A 26,753-nucleotide genomic window follows, 5' to 3' on the forward strand; every position below is an offset into this window, starting at 1 on the left:
GTTTTTTTTATGTTCCAGAATAGTTCAGTGTAGTGTGGACACATTTACTTATGTGTTTTTTAGAAGCTCGCATTTATTTGCGACTGTTTATAACTTTCTAAAGTTACAAAACCAGTTTTCAAATAAAATTGATAACATGTATTTAAGTGATAGAAACAATAACTTCCCATACATGACAAATCTACAGATGAAAAGAACCACATTCGTTCTCGTGAGGAAATGTGGTAGCGGACGCACATCATATGAAAATTTGGTTCAGGTAAGAGAGACATAGGATTATTGCAAAAAACGATATGAACTAGCCTGGTCGACCTATTCTCGAATCAAATATTCACATCTCGGAATTTATGTAAAACAAGTTATTAATTAATCATATCACTGGTTTTAATTTGTCACAGTACGTTCCTTGTTGTCTTTGTTGTTTAATACCACATCAATTATTAACTATACCGATAGTAGAGTCTTGGGAGTTCTTATTAAATTGCAATCGATTCGTACACTTTTACTTTAAAAACATATTCATTCTATTTGGAAAAGTTTTTTTAAATGTACATGCATTGCAATCGATGCTTACATTTTGTTCGGTAAATATGGAATTGTATATTTCCTAAAACAAACAATTCACAGCTGTAACAATGGCAAAGTTCTTTGTATCAACTTTTCATTCGATTTTATATAATTTCTATACATTAGTCTTGTCTTTGTATGCTTTATTAATATGTAAATACAGGAAATGAGGATTGTTGACGCAGTTCTGTTACAAATTTATTAAATTGATACATTCCAAAATGCAGTGCTGCATGGAGTTTCTTTATTAACAGATTACATTAGTTTCGTGTCCAATAATAGTAGACTAAGTCCTAAAAATTAGATCTTAGAGCGAAATTTGCCCTTTTATGTAAGAAGATTGGTAAAGAAATAAAAATATGTTTACACAGGTGGACAAGTTTCGCAAGATTTAGTCAGAATCCAATCGAGTCATACCGATGCTCAATGATACGATTCTAGATATACACATGTAGTCTTTACAGTTACTTCAAAATCCTTCGTAAATTTTAGAATGAGTTCTGTAGTCACAAATAATGTTTTGCCATGGTCAATATAGGCCCATGATTGGTAAAATAAAATACTTTGAACATAGGGTTAACATTTCAAAGTCAAAACGCTTACTTTGGATTATTTCACTTTGGAACCCTACAAATTTAACTATGATGCCTAACCTTTCGTTTAAAGTTTCATCATAGCCTCTTGCATAAAACGCACTATATTTCTTAAAATAAAATTCAACCTCGATACACATACCTGCGCAAAACAAAGTAATAGCTGAATCTGACCAACTTGAGATTTCAGAATTTTTTCTTGGGAAATGGTTTTTATTAAATTGTCATTAATTCCGACATCTGATTTTTTAAGGGGACGGGATCTGTCAACTCCTGTTCATACAGATAATTGGGGATTAATTTAATAATTATTATTTTCTCAAAACGAATCAATAAAAGAAATTCAACTGAAATGCATTCAAATTTCTAGTAAAAATTGGAATTTTCTTGCCAGAGTTTCACGTCATTGTAGAAACGATCATCAACACCGCGTATATATAGAATATATAATACCTGTGTATGTATTGGCATGAAAAGCATGATGTGACAAACAGAAATGTCAGTTTTATTGGAATCTTTTGATCAACAAGTTATCAACAATTTAAAACAAAATAAACATATCACGATTGCCGCCAATGAATATATACTACACACATAATATATACTATACACATAAAAAATTAACGCGCAGGACAATTTTTTCACATATTTATAAGTTTTTATACAATTTTCCAACCTGCCATAAAATAAACATATGCAAATGTAAATTAGGAACGGTCTAAGATTTAGGTTCGGATCTTATTTCAGTCGAAATTTAATCAAAAGTGAAAATTGTATTACCCATCATTATGTTTCTGTTGTGATCGTTGATAGGCTAACCCACTTTCAAAACTTTTGACATTTTCGGAGAAAAAAATGGATGATTTTTCCTTGAGGGAAATTGAAAAAGGACCGATAATTCAAGGTTATAAAAATGGAATTAAAATTTAGGAATGATATAATAAAATTGTTTATTTTTAATAAATATTGATTATTAAATACTACGTATAGCTATGATCAGTTTCAAGCTCTTAAATACTGAAAAAAAATAATGAATCTGTAGTCGGTTTCACAAACAGTGATGGCGTCATTAAAAGAACTCATTCTGTATCTTACGACCATTTTTAGTGTGAGAACGAACTGCCTGCTTTCAACAGCATTTGATTGTAATCTGGGTCTGGTGAATTAAGGCACGTGATAGGTTTGAAACTAATATACTCTATATCTAACCAACCCCATTTCTAATATTAAAAAAAAAACACATTTGAATGGCATTTACAAAATAAACTTTAAATGCCATTTGTTTTGTTAGAAAAGTTTAGTAATGCAACTTGTAAATTTTTTAACTTAAGCACAATTATAGCCTTTTGGTATTGTAAATTCAATTTATACATTTATTGATACATCACATAAGCGTAAGCTGGTCCTGAAAAAATTATCAATATTATGGTTTGATAAATTATATATATCTTCCTATAGATGTAGTTCTTTTGATTGAAACTGTAAATTCATTCTCTAATTGGAGAGGATAAATGATGAGTTGGATGAGAGAGAAAAAAAATCATTACAGATGAACATTTCCACCTTCGCACAAACATCTGAAACTTACTTACATGTACACAAAACCGCTCTTATAATGTCATCTTAAGGGAAAACTTACCAGAAAAATTTCAGACGTTTGCGATAAAAAATGACATCTATAAAATTATACGTATTCGGAAAAATCGAATACGTTATTACCTACACGTAATACATAACCATACGCCTCGAATACAACATACATAAAAGTTTTACTTATTTCCAGTTTCCGGGCATTTCTTTTCAATATGATTATACTCTTTTGCACGCGCAAACACATTCAAAAACACATTCAGTACCAAAAATTGACTACATGAGATTCTCTTTGTTTAAGCACAAATATCACGTCCTCGTTTTGAAGAGCAAACTGATTCTATGCTATTTGTTTCTGTTTTATTTTAGTTAAAACTAGAGTTACCCCTTTTCCTTTCTTTCTACCAGTGTACCTAAGGTAAGCAGGTATATATTTTATATATTTTACTCTGTTTAAACAACTTAAAATAAAATATATTCAAATGTGCTTAAAACTAGCATTTACAAAGTTAAAATATAAGTTCTCACGAAAAAGAAGTAAACAAGACTATACATGACTAATCCCTGAGTTTGTGGGGTCACCGTGAATTACCTGGAATATTTTTATTTCTTTTTAATAGTTTTTCTTTCTCCTGTTGAAGGTACACCATTGCACCCTCTACATCCACGCGTTTATCATATCCGTGGCATGCTATTAATCGTTTGAGTGAAATCTTTCCCTGCTTACGGTACCCTATTTCACGATTCTGTTTCGGAGGAATGCCAAGTTTCTTTGCTGTTATTCCTAAGAACACATCATCTATATGCATATGTTTCACATACGGGAATGCTAAATGAAATCTACGTGCAACTTCCATGGAGACAAAATAACCCCCACCAGCTATATAAGGTGGCCATCTATCGAAAGGGTATTGTTCCCATGGGATATACCATTTTGATCCATTCGCTCGATAAGGAACGGAATTTCCCAGATAAGTTCCAGCGAACAGGTTACGCTTATCTCTAACCTTTCCTGATCGAAAATAATTTTGCAGATTTTCAACATTTACAAAATAATCGTCATCGACGAAGAATAAATATTCAGCCGAACCACATTCAGTAACCGCCCATTTGTACGCCATCGCCATTTTGACTGTATTGTTTCTGTAGTTGTCTATGAAGTCCTCCTGAACTATATCACCGTGTTTTGAGTTTTCGACTCTGATCCTGAGGTTTCCGCCGCCTACTGGGAGACCTAAAACAAAAACCAGACGCATATTTTTCGGTAGTAATGTTCCCCATGTACCTCGTATCACATTTCTCCTCTCCTCGTTGAGTACTGCAGACTTGACTAGAATTAAAATCTTGTGATCTGTTAAATTCGTATCAAAATTGCACTTTTCCGTTGGACTGAACAAAAAATGAAAGTTATGTTCATTTATTGGTTGAATGTCTGATTTATTTCCGGCCTGTAGCTGCCTAACTAAGTCTTGTAGATCAATCTCTAAGGGATATCGAAACTCCTTCTTGTAAGATTTCCTATACATTGCACCTTTATCTTTAGAGAGCGGTGGTTTTACAACTTTTTTGTCTTGCATGATTTGTTTTGAGTTTCTGCTTTCACTTTTCATATTGCGTTCATCATTTTCTTTTTTACTATTATCCAAATGCTTTTTCAATGGCTTTTCCTTTTTAATAGGTTCCACTTTCTTGTCAAGTTGCAAGCCTTTGTTAGCAGTTACGAGATCATTTCTCACGATACTACTGGAATATGGTTGCACAAAAGTATCACGATATTTGATATTCAGGTCCCATTGTTGAGATTTAGCAATGTCCTCTTCTACAGCGATATACTGCATAAAATGGGCATAGATATACATAAATACAACAGTGTACATAAACAAAGCAAATGCAGCCTTACGTTTCAGTCTCGTACGACTGCACAAAAGCATCCTTCTTTTTCGACGTCACCAATTCAATTCCATTCTGAAATTTAAAAAAAAATATTTGCTTTCAAGCAGTATGTATGGAATCCTGCTGACTAATCACTGTGTCAGATAACAGAAATTCTTTAAAGATTTCCAGAAATTACATTTTTGGCGCAAACAGAAAACGACATCTAAATATGTAATATAAGAGATGTTTTATATGACAAAGATGGCGAATATTTTGAAGTCCCATACGGCCCAATACCTTTTATGAATTTTTATCTGAGTCAGACGTAAAAGTAGTACTGGAGAGACATTAAATTCCAGCCGAAACTGGAATACCAGTTACATTAAATAAAAAGAATGAAGTGTATTGGATACTTTAAAATCTTTGGAATAAAATATATACCAAAAAAAATATATTAGAAGCAAACCAAGTGCCAGTTTCAGAAATTTTGTTTTTGGTAGTAGGGAGGACATTTACTCGGGGTTTTGAGATCGTGGGGGGCTTCTGGTGAAGTGTGCCAGGTGTATTCTCGTCAATTTGAGTGGTCTCTTATATCCAAAATGAACGATATGGTCTAAGCTTCAAAACCACAAAAAGCGAAAAATGTACAGAACCCTATGAAATCAACAATTAAAGGCCTGTGGCCATATGCAAAACACATTTATAAGGGTCATTCGACCTTAATATTTATGAAGTTTCAATGAAAATTAAAAAAATCTAAGTACTCGTGTACTGTATCAATCAGTATCGAACTAGATACACACTTTACTTGAAGAACGTAAACATCTATAAATAACATAAGAGGGAACATTTCATACTTAAAAGGTCAATTGTCCTGTATAAAGGCAAGTTTTGTATATTGAAAACATAATATTCCGGAAGGCTACCTTCATCGGCCCGCTGTGGCTATCCATTATGAAACCATTTTCGTTTTAAGATTTATTGAGAGGTAAAAATTTATCTTTATTTATGATATTAAATATTTGATAAAAATAAAGATTATTTAACATAGCATTTTTCATATCATATGGTTTATCATCTTTCATTCATGTATATGTTGCAAATGTGTCATCCCTCGAGCCTGACGGCTCTCGCGACATGACCTCGATCTGAAAAAGCATATGATGTAATTGACACTATGAAATAATCTGTTTATCAAATATTCCAAAACTAAGTCAAATATCTCGGGAAAAAATGAGGGCTGCCTTCATTGTGTCCGTATTGTAAACAGGAAATAACCGGAGAATAGTGTGATAAAACTTCCGAACAATGACGAAAAGGCATGCGATAAATTCTGGAAGTACAACTGTATCGGCCCGCCAATCATTAGGAACGATGTTTGTAAACAGTTTTGAGTTTTCTGGAAATGAAGGAAAAAAAGGGTGTGATAAAATGTAAAGCTTCCGAACAATGATGAAGGCGCATGCAAAAAATTCTAGAAGTGGGCCTAAAGTTATCGTCCCACAGTGGCTTTTCATTAGAAAATCATTCGCGTTTTAAGATTCGAGAAGTACACGTTTGCCTTTATTTATAATAAGTATATGATAAAACTATCTCCTAGGGTGGTAATAGAGGCAAAGTCCTCATAACGGTAATCAATGTGAACTTGACCTATGACCTTACAATCACTGTGAGCCTGAATTCCTTCTGACAAAAAGTTAACTTGTTACAGTAATACAGAGTAAGAATCGTTACTAGATTATTTAGTTAAAGTAAAACAGTAAAATCATCGAAGCTAGCTAATGTTTCTTAGACTGGAGTAGTTCTCAATTGCGTTTACCATGTACACGAGAATGAAGCTGATGCTTTTTTTTATGCACAAATTTTACATGCACAAACCGGATATTGATGTTTTTTTCTGGTCATAAGTATAGTTACTTAACTAAGTTTATAATACAACCATTCGGGGGCGTTTTGGTTTAACAACTATATTGTACATCTGTATCTCGGCTCGGAAGATTCATATCTTCGAATTAAATTAACAAAAAGTACAGTCCTCACGGCGTCGCATGTAACGCTGTACAAAATTAAATTGAATATGCAACATTATTATATAGATAGCAGCGTTTTCGAATGTTCCCAGTCATAACGATAATGCGAGTCTACATGCTACATATTAATACACCGTACTACTATAATTTGACTTTTCTTAATTGTTTTCCACATTTAATTCATTTCTAGTTTTCGTTCTCGTTTTTATTCAGATTCTTTATTGTACTGTGATTATCCTGCAAATAAAAAAAATATTGGTTGAAGTCACTTTTATTATGTAAAATCGCCTCTTTACGTAGTTTACAGAAAGTATCCCTATTGCGCCTCTAACGACACAGCGCGACGTAATATCTTATCGACAGTATGGGTATGCAAATGCGAGTCATGCAATGTACCACTGATAACTTTTTTGCTGAAGTTTTGCCTCTAATTGGTAGAAAATTGGTTAAAATTATATGGGATTTTTTTTCATTAATCAATTCTGACTAAAAGTTGTGATTTGATTCAGTGGAAAAAGGTTCAAATTTAGGACTTTTAACTCAGTTCATTTGTCATGTTTACCCCATCTCCGAATTATATGTATTAATTTCAGAACATGATGGTAAAATTTTCTGCAATTTATATATAAAATCCTGTTTGTACATATCTTTAGGCCAGAGAAGTTTTATTCAGTTTGCGCCGGTGGAATTTTTTTAATCTGCTGAAATGTGTATATTGAAATGCACTTGAAAATTAATTGCGGTCTCGTGCCTGCTCTTACGGAAGGTAACTCTGCAAAAACAGGATAAAATATGGGTGCATCCCGAGCTCCGCAAGTAGGGAATTATATGTAACGAATTTTGTTTCGTGCAGCAGTGGATTAAGGTGGAGATTCAAGGAGTTGAATTTCCAGTTTTTTTAGAAATTTTGTGGAAAATGGAAGTCAAAATTGAGCGAATAATAACCTTCATCCCCCATTTTTTAAATACAATTTCTGGTTCGAGCCCATTCCTTTTTAATGTAAAATCTGGATCCATCCTTGTCGTACATTTCATTCACACAAAACGAAAATTAAAACCTACTTACCGAGGTTATACACGTAACCTCCCGAATAAAATAATTCCAAATAAAACAGTTCACTTCTACACGTTAAGCAAAACTTTTGATTACTATTGATTAAAACACAGCAGTCGCCCGGAAAAGCATATATGAAAAACACGTACAATGAATTCAACACATGTCAGTTTTGATTTATATCTTGCTATTTCAATAAAATCATTAAAATACTTACACTTGTGTATTACATATGTGCCGTATTCGCGCTATTTGTCGAGTGGAGTGAAGCCGAACGGTAAAAGACGAAAAATTTCTCGCACGAGTGCAAGAACCTATTTCTTCCGGTTTACAGCCAAAAGCGTGGAATTACAATAAAGGTCAACGAGCAATTTGCATAAAATATCTGTTGTATTACTAGGTGCCGATTGACAGTAGTCACCATGGAAAATCCGTTATATAATAACTGAATTCTTTATTTTTTTTATTATTTAAATATATTAACAAGCATTGTAATACAAAGATGTGGACTTACATACAAAAAGTTGGATTAATTTATTCATTGACCCTCTGAATTTTACTTGAATACTTCTACTTTGCGAGTTGAGATTGGCTATTTTATTATCGCGTGCTCCTGTCTGTCATGGGCTGTCTGTCATAGATTGAGTGACTGATTTTGGTGGTTAACGCCCAAGCAGCAATATTCCAGCTATATCCAGGCAATGAACATGAAATGATGATGAAATGAAAAATGCGTGAGATGGGACACAAGGATTAATGGATCGACGAATTTTTATTGCCACTGGAATTAGGGAGAGGTGGGTAGGGTTTGGCAATTTAGCCTTCTGTGGCGGAGCCCAAAGGTTCCTACTCCAAATGAATACCACAGCAGAGTTCTTTAACTTGCGAGGGAAGTGGCATCTTTCCCAATACGGTGCACCACTATGGTTTGCGATCAGGTTTTCCGTATTAAGGCCTAACAACCTCAGAATGTAGCATGCCAAGAGTATCCCACTCCACCACCTGGGGCACACATCCCAGTTTCTAAACACTAGTTGCCTTTTACGACAAGCTTAGCGCTGCTGTAGGTCTATTCTTTTGAAACCCGGACCCGCACAGGGCGTCTGTTATTGATAAAGAACGAAAACTGAAGAAAACGATTTGTACCCATCTTGAGATGAGTTACGGTCATCAGCTTTACCCCAGCGGATACAAACGTTCAATTTTCATACCGCTTGACCGGTGCGGAAAAAAATGCTCTCATCACTATTATAGTGACTTTTTTGTTCTCAGAGTTCGATTGGCTTAGAAATCGATTGTCATGGACTCCATCATGAATCGCCTCGATTGCCATTGAAGTTATATTTTGAGATAATTTTGGTGTTTTCTGACCTTAAATAAGAATTATGAAGGGAATGTTTGCTTTTGTGTGACGTCAACATGTTTCCTACGAATTGGAATCATAACGTTTCGCGCGCTTTTCATTTTTGGGTATCTTTGACGTTTTTAGGGCATTAGAGAAACAGAATCTACATTCAAAGCTTGTTGATTATGAGTTTCCCACATCTCGTGAAATAAATTTTATAGTTTGAATAGCTCGACAAGCCTCGCTATAAAATTTATTTCACTCGATGTGAGAAATTTCATAATCAACTTGTTATCGTTGTAGATTCTATATTTATCGTGCGCTTGGTGAGCGTTTTTCGTACGTTAACTCTTACTATGCCAAAGAGCCTATAAATAGGCTTTTCATACTTCCGTATTTTGCCAAGAGCCTATATATAGGCTTAGCAACTGTTGTTTACACATTCAGCAAGTCGATTGTTCTGCAATAATGTCATTGGCGTCACAGTTCTGAATGTGATGATATGTGGGGTGCTTCACGAGGTACACTGTACATATCAAAACAACGCCAAAAAAGTTCCTTGCAATATTTGTTCTTATTTTCTACTCGTCGTTAACTATTGATCAAATATTCACATTTTATTTACTTCTCTTTGTTTTTACCTTCAGTGCAATCTACTTAAATCAACATGTATTCTTCGCGTATTTCGTACAGGGAAAAATAGAAAAAAAATGTGAAAAAAGAAATAACAAAAAAAAAATTAATGATAAATTTTAAACAATATGAACATATAATTTCAACTATACATTATGTACATGTATTTACCATTGACAAAATCGCAAATATTGTACAATGATTTTACTCAAAGTTGACATTGACTGCACGGAACATTATGTCAGCTGAACATATGATTATGAAAATTAATCTACTCAGATGTACTAGCGCCAAGTATTCACTAATTTGGGAAAAGAGAACATTGACATGAAGGTTATTTATTTCCTAGAGGTTTTACAATTTTTTTAGGATTCCTTTCAATGTCCGGAATAAAACAATTAAGTTGCTTATCAATATTACTTCCATGTGTTTTTTAAACTGTACTTTTTTAAGGAGAATGGATATGAAATTCAACTTACTTCTTAGATGTTTTAATAGCTCATTATATCCTTTTCAAATAAATATCAGTGTAGAAATAGCGGCTTGTACAATCTTTTTGTGTGCTAACTATAGGCTTAAGTATTAAAAAGGTTTAAAGTGGTAAATTAGATGTATTTAGAAAATCGACAAATTGAAAACACTTCTGTGAAATGTCTAAATATATTCTTTTAACGTTTTATTACTTTTTTCTTTCCTGTTTTTTGGGTACATTTTTATGTTCGTAAGTACGTCAATGCGTATATGTACTAAGTTGACAACTTGACAGTATAAAATATATTCGAAAACATTCAAATGATGAATAGTTTATGTCTATTTCTTTCTGCGTTCGATCACCCCGCCGTTGTGCCCTTTCTTGTGACGTTAGGTTATTGTCCACGTCATAAGCAGGACAGTTGAATTTGAATCTTCAAATTCTTCCTTGGCAAAATAAAAGAAAAGCCTTGGCACTCAAAGGGTTAAGATATCATGCGTGGCGGTGAGGGAAACCTTAACACCTCAAGGAACGCAACACAACTTCAAGGTGTAAACTATACTGAACAAATAACATTTTTTGGTAAAAGGTACGAAACAAGTAATTCTGTACAAAGCATAAAGGTGTTCCCTTTTATTTGTATGAAAAACCAGTAACATTTCTTTTCACATGTAAAGGGTTTAAACAGGGGGCGTGATTGATAAAATCAATGTATTTTTTTTCATATCCCCAAAATAAAGTAGATCTGATAATAAAATATTAAAAATCCACCAGTGTCAACATGTTTTTCTAAAATTGGAGCTGATAGTCGATTTGTAATAAAATTTATTTTGTAAAGTTCTGTCAGTTAGAAAGACACCCGGGGATGGACAGGGGGACGATAAGTTGGGAATTAGGGGCGTGAACCAGGAGTGATGGGGGAACTCACACTGTGAAAGAATAGTTTTTTGACTTGCAGATGAGCTAGAGAGTTCATTGCATCCCGAGAAAGAATACGTTGTTGCTCTAGGATTCATGACTGGTATAAGGTGGGTATGTAACCACAGTCTCTGAAATGAAAGCGTTCATTGCCATGATACTATATGCGGGCATTATTCGAAAGCCTACTATTAACGAGTATCGGAACACAAAATATCCTAATCTAGACACGAACTGGTTTAAAAAAATATTCAGCAGAAATAGGTTTCAAAGTATTATGAAACTTTTTCACCTTGTCAGTAATAACAAACTTCCTGACAGAAACTACCCTGATTACTCTCCGACATCAAAGTTCCAGTGTTTGGTAGATCTCCTGAATGCACGTTCCCGACGATTCTATACTCCGGCACAAGAAAAAAGTATTAACAAAAGCTTAATTGGAACCAGAGGCCGAACGCAAATGTTATAATACATACAGACAAAAGTAGCGAAATTCGGAGTTAAATTATGGATGTTAGTGGAATCAGTCACTGGTTACATGTTTCACACGATTGTTTACCGCTATGATCATACCTCTGATTCCTAACGTTACCTAGTCATGGATATTTTGAAAACCTTAAATTCCAGAACATTTTCCAACATATGGAAATTTGAGACCCCAAATTATCCAAGTAAACTAAAATTTTGACTCAAAATTATCTCTATCCACTGAATAACATTTCATGAAGTAATTCTGGTTAATCTTAATTAATTATTTTGAAATCTGTCGGGAAAAAACACTCCTGGTTCACACCCCTAATTCGCAAGGCTCTCATGTCGTAAAATCTTTGCTACAATCTTCAAACTTGATTGGAAAATTTTATCACGCAGTATGTGACAAATTGTTTACGTCAGTGACAATCGTACATTTTACGGGTACAATAAGTGCTAACAGGGCAATGCCAAACTTGATCAAGAATGCTGGACATGAGAGTAAAACAATGTTGTGTCTGTTCAGATCGTACTGGGTTCGGGGTCGGCATTGATCAAGTACGGTTTGCCGGACATGTGACAAAGGCCTTCACAAGAACTGTACTCCGAACCATCTGTGCAATGAGCAATAAATGAACTGAAATAATCTTGAGTATATCTAGCACCCCCTTTACCACATACATTTAGTATTTTGAAGTGCATGTTGTGCAATATACAATAAACGTTCCATAAGATTTTCCTGTAAGGGGTTTGGCAAAGGGGACCCGGGTATTAGGTTGGCGGAAATTGAGAGTAAGTAGGGCGGGAACGGGGGAGTAGACAAGGGGAGCGAGACCCGGAAAGTAGGGGCGGGTACAACTCAGAGGAGTTGTGATGGCGGAAACCTAGAATGGGAACATTTTATACATCCCCTGCCCACCCATATTAGATTAGAATGTGGACGGACCGTAAGCGTTCATGTATTTATTAAGCAATTTTACGTTTGTTTCTTTGAAAACTAAATATACACGCATTACACCTTATTTGAGGTGGGTTTGTGTTGTCATTCTCTAGCCACCTTTCGCAGTGACAAGTTCAAATATGGACGCCAACATCGATGAAAAAAATCGAATTGAAGTCGCCAGTGCATTGACAGTCGCCCAGAACAACATAATGTCTGAAATAAGATCACTTTTTTATACTGAAATGCGTAAGATGAATGCACAGCAGAAAGATATCGCCGACACTCGGTTAGTACGAATCGAGAGCACCATATCCGAAGTTTACAAATTTAGAAAAGGGGTAACGAAGAGCAGTTCAAGCATAACAACAAAATACTTGGAAAGCTCAAGCAGGTCGAATCCGAATAACGAAGTGAAAGGATCAGTGAAGATAATATTTCCATCGCCCGCGAGATGATAGCTGAAGGTATTTCTTTGGTTAATCATAGGCAGAAACTCGTAAAACTCACAGATACTTCACAACTAGGATGGAAAGTCGTTCACGAATATGAAGCAAATCCATTAGCGGATGATTCTGATGATGAGAAGAGGATGGTAAAAGCAGAGAACCGAGCAGATCGTAAATTCAAGGCGGAGAAAGCCAGATTTAAGAGACCTGTTCGTTATCATCCATATATTAACAACGCAGACCAACAGAAACCAGTCTCACGTCCAGGTAGATGCTTTTTTGCGGGGTGAAAGGACACTGGAAGAAAGATTGTCCTGAGGAGATGAAATCTCAAAAGATAAGTACATTTAAGGTAGATTCTATAAAGTCGTCAGAATACAATTATAAAACCCTCAGTGAACCCCATTATAAGTAATAATATTGATTCTAAATTTAAACAACCTTCACCCGTAGGTAGATTAAAGGATCACATTCCTGAGTGGAAAAGCACTGGTGTTCGTGTGTATATTTTAAATGTTATCAATGAGGGATATAAACTTCCATTAAAAATATACCAAAAGACGTATTTCTCGATAACAATAGAACAGCTTAAGATAATGACGTTTTTGTCACGGATGAAATTCAAAATCTATTAGCTAAGGGATGTATTTCAGAAGTTTTCAGTAAACCCCAAGTCGCCAATCCTCTGACTGTAGCACACAATAAGAACGGTAAGAAAATATCAGTATCAGATTGTAGACATTGTAAATCCTCATTTATTTCAGTTCAAATTTAAATACGAAGACAGCAGCACCGCTTCATGGAAAGCGCCTGTTTTGGTGAGTAGAGAGGCCGAAATGGAATTGAAATTTTGGCAGAGTAATATTCAGAGACTGAATTCAGAAGGTAGCAATTTATGTCAGTTGACAGATGACAAGGTGTTTGATATACACATGTTTTGTGATGCCTCGGGTACTGGGTACGGAGGGTACTGGGTACGGAGTCTATTTAGCTTTGGAGGCTAATGAGATGATTAATGACAGTTGCATGTTTGGCAACTGGGATACGTCTGAACAGGGTAAGAGTTCAACATGGCGTGAACTTGAGTCAGTTAATAGGATGCTTAAAAATAGTCTAAGCAGTATAAAATGCAAAACTATTTCGCTGAAGACTGACAACAAAAATGTTGAGACAATTTTGAGCGTAGGTAGTAGAAAATGTGATTTACAAGACATAAACATTGATATTCATAATACTTGTACAGAATATGATGTATCGTTATCTTGTTGTTGGATACCTAGAAATAAAAACAAGACAGCAGATAAGATCAGTAGATTAAATGATTGTGATGATTGGGGTGTACAATCATGGGTATTTTGATTTCTAGACGAAAAATGGGGTAGACACACTTTTGACAGGTTTGCCTCATCATATAATTGAAAATGCGACAAGTTGAATTCACGTTTCTGGTGTGAGTAGACGGCAGGTATTGATGCTTTCAATTTCGATTGGTCTCATGATAACAACTGGTTAGTTCCACCTCCTTTATTAATTTGCGAGACTATTAAAAGTCGTTTACGATAGAACCTCAAGTACATTGATTTTCCTGAATGGAAATCTGCGCCTTTTTGGCCTATGATACACAGTGATAGATATTTAAATAAATGTACCATTGATAGCTTATTCTTTGAAGGCGTGAATTTTACACACAGGGGGTGTGGACAGAACGGACTATTTGGTAAACATGTTCAAAATTTCAGATTTCTTGCTTTGAGAATAGTTTTTATAATCATACTTATTTTGTAGGAATCTGCTTAAAGGACACGGTTAGTGATGCAGTCGCCGCCGCCGGTATTCAGAATGGGTCATGGATGCAGACAAGATGACTTCTTACATTGTGTCTTCCAGGAGTGACAATACTATTAAATCTTATTTCAATTGTTTTAAAAAATGGGTTTATTAAAAAAACAGGGGTTTTCAGCATTACCGGCCCAGCCCATACATGTTGCATTATATATCACATATTTATTAGAGTCCGGTTCCACTTGCAATACCATAAACTCCGTCGTTTACAATTTGAAATGGGTTCATCAAATTAATAACTTACCCGATCCCACTTTAAATTCTTTCATTGTATCTCTTCAAGAGTCGGCAAAGAGAATTGCATGTCCTCAAAAACAGACGAAAGATCCCGTAAATACGGATTTATTGATAAAACTTTGCGAAAAATTTAAGGATTCAAAAGATTTATTGGTCATTTAGGGATCTAACCATGATTCTTTTGAGTTACGCTGGGTTTCTCAGATATGATGAAATAAGTTCTTTACTTTGCAGAGATGTTAAGGTTTTTGGTGATTACTTAGTCATTTATATAAACAAATCTAAAACTGATCAATACAGACATGGTAATGAGGTTGTCATTGCGAAAGGTTCAACGGTGGCTTGCCATTTAAACATGTTTAATAGGTATGTTAAATGCTCGGACATAAATTTGTTTTCTGATTATTATCTATTTAGGCCCATATTTAGGAGCAAGTCCGTATGCAAATTGATTTACAAAAACAAGAAACTTAGTTATACAGCTGCACGTCACAGTATTCTAAACAGGTTGAGAATGATTGACAATAGTTTGAATTTAGGTTTGCATTCCATGCGCTCAGGTGGTGCTACAGCAGTTGCTAATTCCAACGTAAATGATAGGTGTTGGAAGAGGCATGGAAGGTGGAGGTCAGATGCAAGGAAAGATGGGTACTTTGCCGATTCATTAGAGAAACGATTAGAAGTCACACAAAAACTAGGTTTATAGACGCTCTACTTTTTTTTCGGTTCCACCTATCTTTGTAAGTCTATCTTGTACGGTTGGCTGGTCGGCAAATTAATATTGTCTTAATTTGTTTTTTAGCCCATTTATATATACGAGTATGACTTGACACTTAGAGTGTTAAAGAGGTATTGCTTTTCTGAAGGCTAATAAAGGTATTGCTTTACATAATTTACATGTAAAGACACGGAATTTAATTTTGCTTTACATTTACATGTAAAGGAATGGATTTTGATTTTGCTTTACATTTGCATGTAAAGTACAGAGAATACCAAAAACGTTACGCCATAGACGTCTATTCATGACAGTGTGGAAAAAAAAACATTGGCCCAAAATTGGCCCTTTAGTACTGAACGTAGTATGAAAATATTGGCCCTAAATTGGCCCTTGGCACAAAGGTGGTTAACATCATGTCAGACTGAAAGAGGCTTTCGGTGCTTCCAGGGTCAAAGGTTAAATTAGTAGTGCTCTTCGTCCTCTATCAAACATCTTTGTTCAAAATAATCGGGCTAAAATTCAGTTTTGTTATTGAAAATGTTCACATAAAACAACATGTAAATGGTGGGTAAAGTTGAAAATGTATATATTGACATTATTACTTTTGTCTGAAACTTTGTAAGCAGTGTTCTTTTTTGGTGTATATTTACTTTTTAACCAGGAACCTCACTGCTCAAAAAGCTTAAAGAAGCCATTCGTTTTAAACATATTCCAAACACCAGGTAACAATAATATACACTAAAGAGTTCTAAAGTCTTTGTTGTTATTATGTATACCTTTGTGAAAAATCCATGTAAGGATTTTCTGTTATAATTTACTTTAAAACATTACAATATGGGAACTGAAATGAAAAAAAGTTTTAATTGTGAAGGAAATTTTGGATCATATCTTTATATTCCTAGAATAAATTTTGGTTTCGCAATGGCTTAGTTCGAATTTATCCATTTTGTCCATTATAGGTGTGAACATCTTTACAGGTAATACATATATTGTACACTAATAAACAAGGTATAAAGTTTGATTAATTTTGTTACTATTCTAGGCACATGTTAGACAAACTATTATCCAGATGAAATCTTATCCTGTGGATATCATTTCACATTATTTTTTCTTGAGAGATACAAATTGACAATTGTCAACACCTATAAAACAGTTTCCTGTGTTATATTTATTACAAAAAATTGTTATGAAACAGCTTAAGGTATATTAGCTTATTTTATTTCATCCCGGTAACGGGTTGTTGTCTCTTTAACATATTCTTATTAACCAACTACCCAAAATACGGTAAAATATGTCAAAAGTGACCTATTGATATGATTTCGAACCGGGCATCTATACGGGGCCAACATGTATCAAACCAGGGCCAATACGGCATCACAACTTCCGGTCGTTTGACACGGCCTTTTTGAGTTAGAATTGGATTTCATGAATTTTGATCATCAGGACTAAAACCTGCAGAAACTAAAAAAAATCTTTCATTTTATACCAAAAAGATAAATTTTAAGACTGATTCAGTGGCGTAGCTGCCTATACCCAAATATGCAGTTGCGTACTTTCGGAAAAAGTAACAAAAATAAAAACACACATTTTAAAGATGAAATGAAGGTTATTTATCACATATGCATACCATGAACGTTGTATAGGCTCTGAAAAACTGGCTCCAAAATCATTAAAATTCAGGAGTTTCCCTCAGGGCTTTGCCTTGCCGGACTCACTGGGGGCCTTGAGCCCCCCCCTCCCAAGACCCCTCGCCGTAATTTTGCGTACAACTAAAACATGCCTAGCTACGCCCCTCTGATTAATGCAAATAAACCTATATGTTTTGGTAAAACACGAAAACAACTGTTCTACAAATCATTTAGTTGAGTTTGTTAATAAAATTGTCAATAAATATGTAATTTCATATTGGCCCTGTTATAGGTTTCGGTCAATCATATGGGCTTCGACAGCCGTATTGGCCCTCGGCGATCCCTCGGGACCAATACAACCGCCTCGACCAATATGACAGATCTCAAACCTATATATGTAACAGGGTCAGTAGAAAATACATACTTATTAACATATAATTATATCCATTCTCCTTATATGAAATATCATTAAAATAGTTCATACAAGTTGAACAGAATTAACACTCTTAATAAAAACGCACGAGTTAGTACTTTACTGAAAAGAATTTTGTCTGTGAATTATAATCATGAAATCCCTTGTGCTCAATCTTGGTTTTGTAGTGATGTAAATACACTGTATAAATGATTTGCCTATTACTTTTATTATCTTCAAATGTCACCGAAGTATCTAGAAAACAAACCATCAGAAATCGAAAAGTACAGTGGAAGTGAACATTTATTTATCAACAAGCCAAAACAAAACTGTTAAAACATACAAATAGATGAAGCATTTTGTTTCTTTGTGTTAAATTGTAACAATGAATTACAAATGTACAAGTACATGTAAGTAAATAGTTTCTAGGATAAAAAAAATTTAATAAGATCCTGAATAAAACACAAATTGTAAAACATCCCATAAAATAACATCCTGATCAGAAAACTAATTACTATCTATCAAAACCTATCTGGATGAACATGCTACAACAAAATCTATTCAAATTATGAACACCCAACATTTGGAACTCTTTTTACCCACAAATAACTACTAGAAAACCCCAGTTTTTACATAGTTATAGTACCTTCCAAGGAAACCCTTTCAGACACAATGAAAACAATTTTACAGCAATGGAAAATATTTTATTATTATAAAATATGTTAGATTAAATTTGATATATAAACTTTTTTGTGGAAAATTTCTCACACGGGATATTAATGGATGGTACACATGTACAACCTAAAACATGAAGTGGCAAAACATTGCTTACTTTAAACAAGCTAAGAATGAATGCAAACACTTGTCATTTTTTTTCCAGAATAAAGGGAGATTAATTAAGACTTTAAAGGTCTGTACAATGTATAGGCCCTACACTTTTGCGTAGCAGGTACCTCTTATTTTAGCGTGACGGACGCATGGGGGTAGCCTCATGTATGGCTGGCGCCGTACAAATATTTGTCTTGTCAAAATTAAAAAAAACAGGGTTTTGTCATAAAAACATTAAAGCAAGTTTATAAAACCCGCCACGGCCCACAGGCACCCGCCGAAAGAATCAGAGATATAGTTGCTGCTAGTGCTACGCCTCTACATTGGGACGGACCACAAGTAAAGTTTCACCATTTGTGAGGCAAGTAACATAACACTTAAAAAAGAATATTTCGTGTGGAATGAGAACACTCTGGCAGATGAAAAACTAGTTCTAGAATACAAACCACGTTACACATGTACAAGCTTAGAACATATGGCGGGTCAGAAACTATAAACAATTTCTAAATGAAAACCAAATGACCGTGAAGGGATGATTTTTTTCCGAATATGTTCTAAGAATGATTGATTGATTGTTGGGATTTAGCGTCCGAGCAGCACTATTTCAGCTATATTCAGACGATGAACATGAGACGGATGATAAAATGAACATGAAATGATGATGAAATGAAAAACAAAGAAGGGACATACGGATAAAAGGGTCGACAAATTTTGATTGCCATTAGAAAAGGGGGATGGGTATGGTCGGGCAATTTAGCCTCCTGTGGCGGAGCGCAAAGGTTCCTACTCCTATCGAATACCACAGTAGGGTTCTTTAACGTGCGAGGAACGTGGCTGCTTTCCCAACACGGTGCACCACTATGGTTTGCGGTCAGGTTTTCTGTATTATAGCCTGACAAACCCAGCATGTAACACGCCAGGGGTACCCCATTCCACCACCTGGGGCACACATCCCAGTAACTCTGTGGGCAGAGCGTCTAGCCCCCGGCTAGGTTCCTGAGCACTATTTCGTCGCCTTTTACGACAAGCTTAGCGCTGCTGCAGGCCTATTCTCTGACACCCGGGCCAGCACAGGGTCGAACATGTTCTAAGGGAAGAATATATACAAACAATCACTTTAAACGAACTCGTGGATTTTTTTAAGAATTTGAATTAACGTGGCCCACATTATTTTATCTACGTAAAAATAGGGACACAAAAAATGCTATTTTTTCTACGAATTAAAATCGTAATCATCTATATACTTTTGTAAAAATCTGAAATTACATTCTACTACACTTGCTTTTGTTTAAGAGGGATTGAATAACAATAATAAAAAAAATAATCATTTTAAATTGAGTGGTCCATAAATCCATTAGTTACGGCATGATATAGGAGCAAACATTTTAAAAGGGGTGGATGAAAATATTTCAAAATTACCTTGGTGTCTTGGAATACTTCAAATAAAAAAAAATAAAAATTGAACTTTAGAAATGTTCCTGACAAGTCTTAAGCTTCCGAGTTTCATTTTAAATATTTAATCTGAACAGCGTTCATGCCAGTGTTTGGACGTCAATATCAGTATCATTCAATATGAAAACATTGATTTGAAGGCTATATATGATTGAATAATTGATGAAGTTTTATGGTCTTTAACAACATCGAGAAATTCGTGTAGATATCTGTACATGCGGGAATACAATTTCTTTTCGTTCAAACTTCATTATACTAAATGTCTGAAGAGAATGCTTATGCGAATACTGAATACAGTTAAATGTGTCTTTAAAAGTGTCCATTTGATAGCACAATCATGGCCACATGAGACAGGTGGTCTTTACATACAGTTTAATTCTACAAAGAATTCACCACATTGGAATATTTCAATGACATGTAAGATACACGTACGTACATGTACTGTAATTGGTGAATACAGGATCATTGCGTTTCCGCTACATACATTTGTACATGATGCATACATTATGCATTACAGATATTTTGATAGAACTTACATGTATCTAAAAAAAAGATCTGGGACACCTAACATTAACCTGTGTGTGTGAAGTAGTTTTGTACGTATACTTCTCAGGTCAGTTCCGCCAGTTCATGTATGTCAGCTACTGATCCAGAAACTTATACATGTGTGAAGGGGAGGGGTTCTGATATAGAAACGTATACATGTGTAAATGGGAGGAGTTCTGATATAGAAACTTATACATGTGTAAAGGGGAGGAGTTCTGATGCAGAAACATATGTATGTGTAAATGGGAGGAGTTCTGACGCATAAACAATAAAAGTGGGAAAAGAGGGGGATTCTGAACTACAGTTAACTAATTATGCGCGAAGTTTACACAAAATCAACAAAATTAATAAACAAGAGTGGAAGGGTCCGCCCCGGACACCTCAGTCCATCATTGGTATTTCAGTAGGTTTAAAAACACTTGAATTCATGGTGAAAGTGTGTATCTCTATTATTTCTCCGACACGTATACATTCGATTTTGGTGGTTTTAAAAGAAATTTCATGAGATATTTAACTACACCGTCTTTTGTCTGTTCATGAGGCAAAATTATTTAAATTTATTTCTAAATAAAATTCTCAGGGGATACACGTACAGAAATGTACACCTATACCTACCAGCTCAGGGGATACACGTACAGAAATGTACACCCATTGATACATGTAACAAGCAATTATAGCAAAACCGATGATTTACCTTAAAATTTTAAGTGAAAACGTTCTCAACAAATAGTTAGAATTTTTAACTTTTATAAACGGAATATATACGTATGTGCATATTTCAATCATACCAAAATCTCGTGTTAATCGAACATTTAGATGAATTGTTTGTTTCGTAAAGATGTACGTACACATGTATCAATAATACCATGCCAGTAAAAGTCTATACAGAGCAAACAGTATAATTATATCTCATATCTAATATGATCTTTAGTACATTTGTATTGATACGTTGTGGTGACTTCAACATCCCGAGATTATGTACAAGGTTTAACATAAGCCTTCAATGACACATACAGCCCTTACATTATCCTGACAATACTAGATCCAATTAAGCCTGTAGAATGGGTACAGACATTCTGATGTTATAGGGTAAATGTACAAGATATGCACGTTACAAAATGTATGTATTTGTTTATAATGATTATTGTATTACCTATTTTAAGCATGAAAGTCTATCCATCCATCCACATGCCAAGTTATCCATGATAAAGTAATTAATATATATTACCATACAAACTATATACACGACTGATGTGCGATCCGTTTCACCTTTAACTATATATTCCTACACTGATTTAAACTGACACCGTCCATTATCCCATCCCATTACACGAAATGCTTATATGGCAACCATCTGCATTCCCTATCCTGTAACGAAATGGATCATTTTATCTAAAGTCCAATACATTTTAGATTTCAAATCAATATGTATCTTCATTTCAGCATGACAGAAACAATGCATCGTATTATCTTTTGTAATGAAATGTTTCATATTTCTAAATGAATCAATTTAAACTCAATTTAACTGGTCTTAATCCGGGAATGACAACCTGTATAGTCCCTGTTAGTGAGTAATATCACACCCCTTTATGTCGAGGGACACACAGAAATAACTACATGTATCCAGGCATGATATGTTCTACGTATTATAGTGTAAAGTACAAGTATTTATACGAGGAGGGGGGGGGGGCTTTGCATCTTTTAGAGATCTGGCCCCAGCGCAAGTTTTGTGGTGCTGGTACCGGGACAATGGACACAAAGAGTTACATTTCGTCATCCCGTAGAATATATTAAGTTCAATAGTTTTCTGTATCTTGACGGATTAATTCAATGAGTTTCACATTTCAATATTTATTTCTTACAGAATAATGTTCATACGATGTAACATGTACCAATATGAAAACTGATATTGAACTCTCGACCAAGCCACTTCCAGTCTCTTTTAAGTCTCTCCGTTACTCATGGATTCCCACGAATTTTTATCAGGTAATGTATGTTGACACACCTATCATGCTTACCAACTTAACACATGGCTGCCCAGCATATTCTCATACGATCGTCCCACTCTTTAAATTACTCGACAAGTTCCATTACAATAAATAAAACACCATCAATACATCTGTAGTTCTAGGTAATATAATACATATTTGCTAGAATATTATGTATATCAAATTGATCCTGGTATAATTGTAGATACACACACATTTAATGACACAAGAACATACATTTGTAAGTGCATGTAGTCATCGTATGTAATTTTAGTTAACCGTGAAGCCTGAATTTACATTTGTACGTACATGTAGTCATCGTATATAATTTTAGTTTACTAGTAACCGTAAAGCCCAAAGTAACATTTGTACGTTCATGTAGTCATCGTATGTACTTTTAGTTAAACCGTGAAGCCTGAATTTACATTTGTACGTACATGTAGTCATCGTATGTAATTTTAGTTTAACCGTGAAGCCTGAATTTACATTTGTACGTACATGTAGTCATCGTAGGTAATTTTAGTTTAACCGTGAAGCCTGAATTTACATTTGTACGTAAATGTAGTCATCGTAGGTAATTTTAGTTTAACCGTGAAGCCTGAATTTACATTTGTACGTACATGTAGTCATCGTATGTAATTTTAGTTTACTAGTAACCGTGAAGCCCGGATTTACATTTGTACGTACATGTAGTCATCGTATGTAATTTTAGTTTAACCGTGAAGCCCGAATTTACATTTGTACGTACATGTAGTCGTCGTATATAATTTTAGTTTACTAGTAACCGTGAAGCCCAAAGTAAAATTTGTACGTACATGTAGTCATCGTATGTAATTTTAGTTTAACCGTGAAGCCCGAATTTACATTTGTACGTACATGTAGTCATCGTATGTAATTTTAGTTTACTAGTAATCGTGAAGCCCAATGTAAAGAGAACTATACGAAAATTGTAAAAAACAACTGAAAATAACAATTTAAAAGAAAATTTACGGTAAATAATGCCCTTCTCGTTTTGTTTTGTTTATAAAAGGGTTTCACCCTCTTCTGGTATAAAATTACATTTAGACAGCATTTAGTGTTAGAAATACATGTAGTATTCGAATTAAACAAAAAATCTAATGCTCTTACCTAACATGTAGTCATCATACAACATGAGCATGTTCCTGTCAACTGATCTTAAAATTTCCTTAAAAGATCAAATTTATTAATGATTTTTCTCAATTTTCCTCCCGTGGAACAATAGAACTGAATAATTCATCGATTGTTTACACTGTTTAATTCTCCTGATAAATAATTAAAGAGCTTGGCCTTACCTGAGAGTCAGTAATAAGACGACCTGTCCTGAAAGGGAGAGATTGTCCTAGGTGTCTCTATGGTGTATCCTCAGCACTGTCGCGGATAATTTCATCTCCTGTCCTCAACTTCTGCGGTAATGGAAACGTAAATATTCCTCGGTTGACTGGAGACTGGGTAAATAAAAATGTCGTTTATTGATTTGAATTCCACATTAACGTAATAGGTAGACTTATACAGCCATTATAATTGATTGGACCATTCTGCTGGGTTAACTTCATCACTTTAATGCACTTTGATATTGTACCTATCCTGCTATCGAACGATTGTAACCATTTTGACATTTTCTATGTTAATGCATAAATCCTATTATACGAGTCACAATTCAAAATCACTACATGTTCATTATTCAATTTGGTAAGATGACATGAAGCGACGGGACGCTTACCTTACCAGTACACTTAGCCAATGTATCCATTCGGCTTTCCATTTCGGCTTGAGTATGACTCTACTTATGATATTTTCTGAGTTGTATTACAAGTCCAGGTACATGACTTGTAAATTAGCTTGACAACGAAAACTTATATTTTTTGTTGAAAAAGAATGAAAATAAAACAAAACAAATAAAACAAAACAAAACAAAACACGGATCTTGAAAATACGTGGACAAATTACATCATGATCAATTACAGAGCATGCCTGTATTCGTTAAGATCTAATATTGTACTGTCCTTACCCAAATGCCTCTTAAGATTCAAACTTCAATGGTATCTCATTTCTCGAGCCAAAGTGTTCCATACCAACACACAAGTAGAAACAGTCTAGGGTCACTAAATCTGTCAATTCTAGAAATCAAGTAAGACTTAAAAAAATCACTCAAATCCCAGTTTTACAATAATACACTTAAATGTCGAATATAGCGCTTCTTTGGGTGATAAATATTTACACAAGATTTAAATATTTGGTAGTTTAAAAATTTCGACACGATTTTGTAATTATTTATACCATGTTTACACAACAAAGCCAATTATATCCCTATGTGTATACATCAGATCCTCAAGCTAAAGGATTTTCTATAATCTCGGACTACAGGATAATTGTACTATATCATTTAAAATCAGGCTACAAGATAATAGATAAAATAAATACAAGAAACATATTCTCGGTCCGGTACACTCAATGGATAGTTTGCCTGTTTTTAAACGTTTCATTCATTGCATACATGTACATGTATCTATAATTATATAATTACATGAATACAAATGTTGGAAAAAAGTGGATGGAAAATTAACTTAATATTTAACTTAATATTATTGAAAGACCAAACAGAAGATATATTAAACAAAACACAATATATGTACATGTAAGATAATACAATAACATGAAATTTAACCTAATGTGGACACACAATTTAACGATTGCTTCTCGCATCGTCGCTCAGATTTAGGGATATTTGTCAAACAACGATGCTTAGGTACATGTACATATAGGTGCCCATGCATTGTAGGAATGTTGACCTCTTCATAACGACTCCATTGACATAAATATTCGATCAACCTGATCCAAGCATGATCTCGATGGGCGAACTTAAGCATTTCAGAAGGTTGAGCAGCTCCTGTTCCTTCCATGAACACTGTCGTGCTGCCCATGAAGAGTGCACATGGAAGAGATATTATATTTATTGCAGAATCAGCTAGGTCGTTAGTCGTATTGAAAACAGACAAGTTTTAATTTTAGGGGAGGGTAAATGGTACTTTGTACAGGCAAGTATTAGGGGTACCTTTAGAAAGTGAGATATCCAAGGTTTAGGTACCCTTAATTTTCCACTGCGGATGTCTAATTGCAATTCGACATCCTCTGTGAGACAGTCCAGCTTTACGCTTCGGTGTCATCAGCTTGAAAGTGAGTGTTTCCAGACAAGCAGAATTCGCTAACATCTTGTTAACAAGTTATTTAATATTTATTTTTAGATTTCGGTGCTTTTTAGAATTACATGTATACATGTTTTTCTGTATGTTGTGTGTCCACCTAATCTGCTTTAATGTAACAAATTTGAATGTCGCTTCGACCACGTGATTAGTCTGTCCACACAATTTGTAAAGGGTAATACAGTTTATTTGTTTTAACATTTAGTTGGATGAATTAACTACAAATGTTCGTTCAAGACGGACCATCAGAACATATCATGTAAAATATCAAAGAAGGCCTTCTATACATAGATTTGTCCGCCCGATTTGCTAATAGTAATACATGTGTATTTGCACAATTAGCTCAGCACACGCATACTCAAACACACTGAATAAAATACATTTTTATTTATCATGTACACAAACGGATACAAAATGTTACACATTAAATGGTAATTCCTGTTTTAATATATAGCCCGTGCAGGTCCGGGTGTTAAAAGAATAGGCTTGCAGCAGCGCTAAGCTTGTCGTAAAAGGCGACTAAATAGCGCTCAGAACCTTAGCCGGGGGCTAGGGCGCTCTGCCCACAGAGCAACTGGGATGTGTGCCCCAGGTAGTGGAATGGGGTACCCCTGGTGTGTTACATGCTGGGGTTGTTAGGCTATAATACGGAAAACCTGACCGCAAACCATAGTGGTGCACCGTGTTGGGAAAGATGCCACGTTCCTCGCACGTTAAAGAACCCTACTGTGGTATTCTCCCGGAGTAGGAACCATAGGGCTCCGCCACAGGAGGCTAAATTGCCCGATCCTACCCACCTCTCCCTATTTCCAGTGGCAATCAAAATTTGTCAACCCCATTGTCCTTGTGTCCCATCCCTTTTTCATTTCATCATCATTTCATGTTCATTTTATCATCATTTTCATGTTCATCGTCTGAATATAGCTGAAATATTGCTGCTCGGA

General features: G+C 34.8%; 1 protein-coding gene and 2 pseudogenes across 5 annotated transcripts; 2 read left to right on the forward strand and 1 right to left on the reverse strand.

The window, feature by feature from the left end:
* Positions 1-1,649: 1,649 nt before the first annotated feature.
* On the reverse strand, positions 1,650-24,936 carry LOC148608535 (beta-1,3-galactosyltransferase 1-like). Of its 4 annotated transcripts, XM_088544005.1 has the most exons (5): positions 24,618-24,936; positions 23,902-24,054; positions 22,619-22,727; positions 21,754-21,968; positions 1,650-4,715 (listed from the first exon to the last, which is right to left on the reverse strand). In XM_088544005.1, the coding sequence occupies exon 5, from the start codon at positions 4,679-4,681 to the stop codon at positions 3,329-3,331; it is 1,353 nt and encodes a 450-aa protein (XP_088400131.1). In that variant the 5' UTR covers positions 4,682-4,715; positions 21,754-21,968; positions 22,619-22,727; positions 23,902-24,054; positions 24,618-24,936; the 3' UTR covers positions 1,650-3,328. The 4 variants fall into 4 exon arrangements, with proteins under 4 accessions (XP_088400131.1, XP_088400132.1, XP_088400133.1 ...); XM_088544006.1 differs by lacking the exon at positions 22,619-22,727; XM_088544007.1 differs by lacking the exons at positions 22,619-22,727; positions 23,902-24,054; positions 24,618-24,936 and adding an exon at positions 23,717-23,834.
* LOC148608536 (uncharacterized) lies at positions 12,629-15,929 on the forward strand (annotated as a pseudogene). Its single transcript, XR_015914949.1, has 3 exons — positions 12,629-13,306; positions 13,350-13,647; positions 14,723-15,929. The product of XR_015914949.1 is annotated as an uncharacterized LOC148608536 (transcript).
* Positions 13,880-14,601, forward strand: LOC148608537 (uncharacterized; annotated as a pseudogene).
* Positions 24,937-26,753: the final 1,817 nt, after the last annotated feature.

Source organism: Perna viridis, chromosome 9, assembly GCF_037379345.1.
Source record: "Perna viridis isolate PV_CMFRI_1.1 ecotype Kerala chromosome 9, ASM3737934v1, whole genome shotgun sequence".
NCBI classification, from domain to species: Eukaryota; Metazoa; Mollusca; class Bivalvia; order Mytilida; family Mytilidae; genus Perna; species Perna viridis.

Bases quoted from the DNA above. Each gene is read 5' to 3' on its own strand.
- LOC148608535 (XM_088544006.1), bottom strand. From the start codon at position 4,681: ATGCTTTTGTGCAGTCGTACGAGACTGAAACGTAAGGCTGCATTTGCT.